The 7,837-nt window shown below is 37.2% G+C and overlaps 1 protein-coding gene across 1 annotated transcript; it reads left to right on the top strand.

The window, feature by feature from the left end:
- On the top strand, positions 550-5,553 carry LOC109834433 (40S ribosomal protein S19-like). Its single transcript, XM_020402450.1, has 4 exons — positions 550-716; positions 1,566-1,656; positions 1,760-1,943; positions 5,250-5,553. Exons 1-4 carry the CDS (start codon positions 633-635, stop codon positions 5,320-5,322), a joined length of 432 nt encoding a protein of 143 aa, XP_020258039.1. The 5' UTR covers positions 550-632; the 3' UTR covers positions 5,323-5,553.

Below are 7,837 nucleotides of genomic sequence, written 5' to 3'. Positions count from 1 at the left end.
CTGCCAACCCCATATGAACCGTCTTTGTCCTTCGGCTCGCGGCGATAAATGACTTTGTAGTCGTTAATGGATTCTGCTTCACTGGACGATATTTTTCCGGCAAAAACCCAAGCACTGTTGAAATGCGATGAGAAATTTGAAAGTTCGAGAGTTTCGGTGGCTCCTCAGCAGTGGAAGAAAGGAGGAAGATGAAGAGGGTACTTGGGTAGGGAGGGGCGTAGTAACCTAGTTCAATCCCATCAAAAGGGCAAGTTTGTAACTTCCACTGGGTTTTTTGAAAAACGATACTTTGGAGTCTCGTCACAAATACTGTGTGTATTTGGAGCTTATCCATATGAGACATAATATAAGAGGCCTCGTCACATGAAGTTTCTATTTTTGGGGCATAGACACATTTTCCCCTAAAATTAAAGATGATTTCTAAAAAATGACTCCATCCAAGGAAAACCTAACTGTGAATGGCAAAAGTTTCCTGGACCATAAAAACATTTACCAAGTCTAGACCCGGCCCATCAAGAAAATATATATGGCGACGGAAAACTCGAGTGAAGCCTACAGATGCATATATAAAATCTCGTAGCCGCCAAGAAAAACCCTAACCCTAGCATTTTGATCTCCAGCGAGCTCGAGCAATGGAGGCGGCCAGGACTGTGAAAGACCTCTCACCTCATGATTTCGTGGCCGCGTATTCCGCCCATCTCAAGAGATCTGGAAAGGTTCGATTCTTCGATTCATTTCAATTTCCTCTTCTAGCCGTTGTATCAGTTTTGATCTTTAAGGGTTAGTGTTTATTTACTCTTCTATTTGCAATGTGTGATTTGTCATGAAAATGTTACCTATGCTGTTGATGGGAGATAAGTGCCTTCTTTGTTTTTTATTCTTGCAAATTGTGAATTTTTTTTTATCTTTTATAGTATATCAATCTAAAGTTTGCTACTTAAATTGGTTGAGTTCATTTAAGCAATGTGAAATAATGTAGAATTTAAGGCCATTCTTTACTCTAATAGTGCTGAACTTGATTTAATTAAAAAAATGCGGTGTCTTATTCGACATCTTTGGTTTCCTGATAATGAACAAAATAGAAATTCTCCTCTTATAGAATTCCCACTAGTGGTAATTTATTAGTGTTTGTTATATAACTTAGATATGATCTTGAAGGCCCATGAGTGTGTAGATAATGTGGCAGGCTTGTTGTATATTCTGTGGATATTTGATATGATCTCTCCATTGACAATGTGCGTCTTCATGTCAAATGGGTTTTATTAACTTAGTGCATTGTTGCTGCTATTCTTGTAGCATACATGCCTCACCCATCTTCAGTGAGCACACTACTGAGTTGTTAACTGTTTCATGATAGATCTTTTATTTGCCAATTGAATATTAGGTAAATTAATTTGGGATATTGTAGTCGTTAAATCATGAATGACTTTGAAGAGATGATCTTCTTCTGACATAAGTTTAAAGTAAATAGGAGTTAAAAAATAGCTATGTGATTATATTTTCTTTTTGATGTTGTTGATTTGATTATTAAAACCTCATTTGCGGTTATTTGGTTTCTTTTATAGATGGAACTACCTCAATGGACGGATATTGTGAAAACTGGGAGGTTTAAGGAGCTTGCTCCTTATGACCCTGACTGGTACTATATTAGAGCTGGTATGTTTCATACACCTTTTTACCACTTCATCATTCCTATGTCAATGCATACTGGTCTGTTTTTAATATTGATGTCGATATATTATTCTTAACTATGTTACAGCTTCAATGGCTAGAAAAATCTACATAAGGCAAGGTATTGGGGTTGGCGGCTTTCAGAAAATCTATGGAGGTCGCAAGAGGAATGGAAGCAGGCCTCCTCACTTCTGCAAAAGTAGTGGTGCTATAGCTCGCAACATCTTGCAACAGTTGCAGGCTATGAATATCATTGAAGTTGATCCAAGCGGGTGAGTTTTGAAGTCGTTTAGGTGTTCACAGTATCATAATATATGTCATTCTTTCATCTTGTTATTTCTTTTATTAATTTTGTGAGCACTCATTAACTTTTTCCTGGAAACAGTAAACTAAGTAAAAGAATGGCAAGTAACCTCTTCAGCTTTAGGATAGGTTCATTAGTTGGCTTTTGTATTCAGTAATCCTTTGTTGTATCAATTTCACACATTGAGGAGTTCATTATTTGATATTTGACTTTTGGTCTATATTTATCATACTGATGGACCTTGTTCACTTTATTTACGTTGGATGTTGATTGTTGACTAATTTTTTATTTTGTCTTTATGTTCGTATACTTATAGAACATTAGGTTACTGCTTCTTTTTGTAAAATGGCACATCTTAAGTTAATATATTTGCTAAATATTTATTGGTTTATCAAATGTTAATTTATAGGGGGGAATTAAGGCATTTTATACAATTCACATTGAAATGGCACATCTTAAGTTAATATATTTGCTAAATGTTTATTGGTATATCAAATGTTAATTTATAGGGGGGAATTATGACATTTTCTACAATTCACATTGTTAATTCAATAAAAAGATTGTTCACCTTATTTGTTTATTGCTTTTCTGTCCTGAATGCTTAGGGTTGAATGCATGAGTATATTAGGTTATCTGTTGCTTTTGGGGCTTGTTTGGTACATGGGCAAAGGGGGTTAAAGTTTACCCTGTTAAACATTATCCCATCTTTACCCATGTTTGTTATCCTTCTAAGACTTCACTAAGGATAAAGTTTAACCCCATATGAGGGTAAACTTTTAACCAAGTTAGTGAGCAGGAGAAAAAAGAGTGAAAAGTTGAGGATTTGTTTATTTAAGCATGTGGAATTGCAAAAGCCCCGTAAAAATTTCTAAAACTTACAAAGAGCACTCTAAAACTAAAAATTGACTCCCTCTTGTAAAGAAAATTGTAAACAACCCCCTCCCACAGCAGTTATAAAATTAGAATAACACCCTCAATAATGTAAAACTTAGTAAAAATCACAAAAAAGGGAAAAATTCAAAACTTAAAATATAGGAATATGGGAATATATGAATTACAAACAAGCCCCTAAGAACTATGAAATTGCAAAAACCACCCTCACATTTCAAATTTTACAAAAGCACCCTAAGAATTTCAATCCTACAAATAGTACACTGAAAATATAGGAATATAGGAATTACAAACAAGCCCCTGAGAATTATGAAATTTGCAAAAACCATCCTATAAGTTTTGAAATTGCAAAAGCACCCTCAGACTTCAAAACACAAAAAACACATTGAAAAATTCAAACCTATCAACAATATAATGACAACATCGGATCACAAACACCTCTGAAAATTTGAACTTTGTAGAAGTTTCAAAAATTGCAATAAACAACCCCGAAAATTAAAAATTTACAAAAACTTTCTGGAAAATTTCAGATATACAAACACTATACTGAAAATTTTTTAACTTTGAAATTTGCAAAAAACACCTTGAAAGTTTAGAAAATTGCAAGAAAACACCTTAAAGAATCGAAATTTACAAATTGTACTTGATTGTAAGTTTTGATCTTTTCAGGTGTTTTCTATACATTTTGAATCTTTTGAGGGTATTTTCATAATTTTTGAAACTTTTAGGGTGTTTTTTGCAAATTTTAAAACTTAGGGGATATTTGTAATCTTGTATTGTCAATGTATTTTTTTGTAGGATTGGAATATTTAGTGTGTTTTTTGTAATTTTGAAATTTTGAGGGTGTTGAAACATCTAGGGTATTTTCTACAAAGTTTGAATTGTGCACGAGGCTTTTTATATTTGTTAGATTTTTGAGGAGGTTGTAGGGTCGAAAAATTGAAGTGTGATTGATTCTCTTGTTTTAAGAAATGGGTTCGATCGCTTGGTACGAACCCTTACAATCGCTCACGTTCTCTCTCGATTACAGATGAAGAGAAGATTAATTTAACTTCTCTTTGTTTAACGTGGGTTTTTAGTATCGAAAGGATGCTTCTCTCGATGCTTGAGTCGAGATTGCCTCCCGTTGACGATCAGACCAAAATTGCTAGAGCTTCTCACGTTCGTTAGCCGGTTGGAATCGAGGTTCGAACTTCGGATCCGTACGCAGGAGCTTTGATCTCTGATGCTTTTTGGAGTCCAGGCCTAAAATCTCCAACCCCTTTTTCTGTAGCCATTCATGGCTATTTATAGGGTTTAAGCACGTAACTGACGTGCTAAGATCACGGGTAGAGGGGCGTAACTGCCTCCTCTAATTCAATGCACGCCGTAACGTACTCCTAAAGATTAGCCCACGTGGCTGATTAAGTCTTCAGAGCCGTTACAACTAAATCTCACGTGTATGACGAGCCTCGTTCTTAATTGAAACGGGGTTCGTCAAGTAAGTCGAACCTCAATACGCAACGATGTTCGTCTTACAAAGCAAACTTTGCAATAAACAAGCTTCTTCTGACGAATTTTGTCTTCACTGACTTCATCTGACAAACTTCATCTTCACTAACGAACTTCGTTGTCGATAGCTGGGTCCAACTGCGTAGTGACTTTCTCTTGGACTAACCTCGTCTCCACTGACAAGCCTCAAGTCTGACGATGAGCTTTGTCTTCACTGACAAACCTCGTCTCTCGAAAATGAATGTCGAACCTCGTTTTCACCAACGAGCTTTGCTGTTTGTTGTTGAGCTATACTGATCAGCAACCCGCGTTCTCGAGGTTGATCTTTACTAAACGATGAGCCTCGTCTCTGATTGAGACGAGGTTCGTTTTCCTGACCCTCCTTTTCACATTTCGAATTTTGGCATTTTTGAATGCCTACTGAGGTTGTTATAAATTTAATATTTTGAGGGTTTTTGTGTGTAATTTATGCATTTTTAGTTGAGACTCGTAGAGCATTTTGTGTTAAATTTTAACCCATCTGAAATGTTATACCAAACACATGAATGTGGCCCGCCCTGCTAGTTGTTCCTTGGTAACAATTACCATGTGTCCTAACCCCAATTGCTTTAACCTCTACCAAACGAGCCCTTAATGTCATTAATTTACTACATACTTGAAAATGCCCTAAGTTCTCATTTACTGGCTAAACCTCAATGCATTCATGCCCACATTTTATGTGCTCAACCACGCTTCTTTTTTAATGTAGTTGTTATATCTTTGTTTGCTACTTATTTGTTATATTTACTTTGTTCTGATACTTATTACCATCTGATGATTCCATAAACCCGAAGCATTAGAATTGAATTATGCTTACTTTATTCTGTGAATTTATACTTGTCTCCCTCTTCAGAGGGAGGAAAATTACTTCCCAGGGACGGCGCGATCTTGATCAAGTTGCTGGTCGGATTTTGGTTGCACCATGAGCTTCGACAGTTCCTGATATTAGTCCTTTTGAGAAGAGATCTATTGTTAGTTTAAGAGAGGTGTTTTTTGGCACTAAGGGTCTTTTCTGTTTTTCAAATGTAGCTCTCTGCTTGAAATTTTAATGTTACTCTGTGAAAACTATGTTTGCTTGTTATATCATTTGGAACTCCGCTTATAGCTTCAATATTTGCAATGACATGTGTTATCTTGGCCTCAGTGGGTATGTTTAACACTCTGATTTGTATTGGCAATGGAAGTTGTTATCTAAATTTTTTTAAAGGCATGTCAGTTGTTTATTTAATCAGAACATAAATCAGAATATATCAGTAAATATCACCGCTAGTATTTTTAACATGTTGGAGGCCTTGGTTAGTATATCTTTTGAGGTTCTGAGGAGGCGTCAAGAAATTTTGACGACGTAGCCGTTGATACCATTATTCTATGCAGTTTTTTTAATTAATGCGGCACTCAGTTCGGACACATATCCGTCAATTATTTTTGAAAATGTATAGTACCCCATAAAAAAGTGTTTTTTCATTCAACTTGTACATTTGATTGCAACTCAGACGTGATACAGCAGTTCATTGAAGAGTTTTTTTCGTTCAACTCGTACGTTTGATAGCAACTCAGACATGATACAGCAGTTCATGGAAGAATTTCTAGATCCCACGGTGGTCTCCCAATGTTCGTGGGGTTCTGCAAAAACCGCCGTCCTCAGGGAAGAAATGCAAAAATTGATGCTTTTGACAGCAATCCAAATCATACATACACATAAAGCCTCTCATTGAAAACTCAAAACACAAAGAAAACCAGTTGACTTTTTTTGGGATTGTCAGTACTCAGTGCCCATGATCAAAATCTTCCCAGTTAAGGAATCGCTAGATTCATCGACTTGGAAATATAAGCATCCAAGACAAATACAGATAATTGGATCGTTGAAATACGAAAAAAAGTGAACATTATCATATATACCAAATCATGTAAACAGACCTTATTCAGCAAAGCAAATTAACAAATGACAAACCATGATGACTTCATTGAATGGGCATAAAATGAAGTCTAGGCTCTTTAGGGGCTGTTCGGTTGCCTCTTTTTCTTTGGAAAGCAATGGGAAACAGTCAGAAAGTGAGTTCATGCTCAATTTTACACACTTTCGCGCTGGTTGGGTGCAGCTATACAACATGAAAGTATGCCTATGTAGCAGCCTCGAAGTTGATGTGGCATGGAAAATATAGACCCCGCAAAAACAAGCAATACGGGCTGAAAGCTGCAGGCCGTTAGTAAATAATAAAAAATAGGAAAAAAAGACCACCACCCGCCTGGATTGGGATCCTCTACTAATGGATCCTCTACTAATATCTACTAATAAAGAAATCTTAGCCTTTGATTTATTAATCAAAGGCCAAGATCTCATCCTTATCCTTCCCCTACTTTTGTTCATGAGAAAATCTTGGCCTTTGATTGATAAATCAAAGGCCTTTGATTGATAAATCAAAGGCCAAGATTCCATTAGAAGATATTAGAAAGTTCCTCATTAGTAGAGGATCTCAACCCTTTACTGCCTCTTTTCACTTTTCTCCCTAAACTTCTTCTTATTTTACTCTCACCTAATGATCCATGTCATTTGTTTGCATATTAGCTTGCTTCAATGTCCGATCTCATTGAACGAGACCAAATTCATAACTCCAATTTTGTAACTAATTTTTATTTCTAATTAATGAAAAGAATGACTTTTGAAGAAAATATGTGCAGTGATAGGTTCACCAACAAACCATAGTTAAGTTTCAGAAAATATCCTTAAGTTTTGACGTTTCTAGATAACCCACTCTAACTTTCAAAATGACAAAATACCCCTTAAGTTTTGGGTCCTCTTAAAACCCCCTTCAACTTCCAGCACTTTTCGGGGGAATAAAGAAAAACCCGTGTGTAGGCATATAAAATTGCTTATAGGTCCCTTAGCACAGCTCGGCACAAACCGACGAACCAACGAGGCGACGAATCGCACGCAAGCAACGAAATAAATCTATTCGCGTTCGGAATCAAGCCAAGTGTTGAAGAGTCAACGAGTCATCCAACCAAGAGCGGACTCGGACGAATCACGATCGAATCAAGATCAGTTTCGGACTCGAACTCAGAAGCAGATTTAATGCCAAATCAGAAGCGGATTTACTGCCAAATCAGATCAACAAAATCAGAATCTAAGTCAACCGAATCACGGACAGAACCGAGAAACGGATACAGCGCAAAGAAACGGAAAACAGCAAACCCAGAGGGGCTCGGCCAAAACCGAGCCGCCTCAAGGTGGCTCGGCCAAAGCCGAGCCACCCTGAGGTGGCTCGGTGGCCGAGCCACCTTGAGGTGGCCGGCCCAGAGCCGAGCCACCTCAAGGTGGCCGGCTGCACTGTGCCCAAGGCACAGTGAGGGTAGCCTATAAATAGGCCCCCTTTTGTTCATTTTCAAAGGTTGGCCTTTGGAGAGCCGAAACTCTGCCGGATTGAAGATCGAGCTTAGAGT

Source organism: Asparagus officinalis, chromosome 3, assembly GCF_001876935.1.
Source record: "Asparagus officinalis chromosome 3, Aspof.V1, whole genome shotgun sequence".
NCBI lineage: Eukaryota > Viridiplantae > Streptophyta > Magnoliopsida > Asparagales > Asparagaceae > Asparagus > Asparagus officinalis.
Note: the sequence above shows the minus strand (reverse complement) of the source record. Positions and strands in the feature narration are given on the sequence as shown.

Excerpts from the sequence above, each read along its gene's own strand:
- LOC109834433 (XM_020402450.1), top strand. The coding sequence starts at position 633 with ATGGAGGCGGCCAGGACTGTGAAAGACCTCTCACCTCATGATTTCGTG. Across the intron at positions 1,657-1,759 it reads CTGGTACTATATTAGAGCTG|CTTCAATGGCTAGAAAAATC; the intron begins GTATGTTTCATA and ends ACTATGTTACAG. Across the intron at positions 1,944-5,249 it reads ATTGAAGTTGATCCAAGCGG|AGGGAGGAAAATTACTTCCC; the intron begins GTGAGTTTTGAA and ends CTCCCTCTTCAG.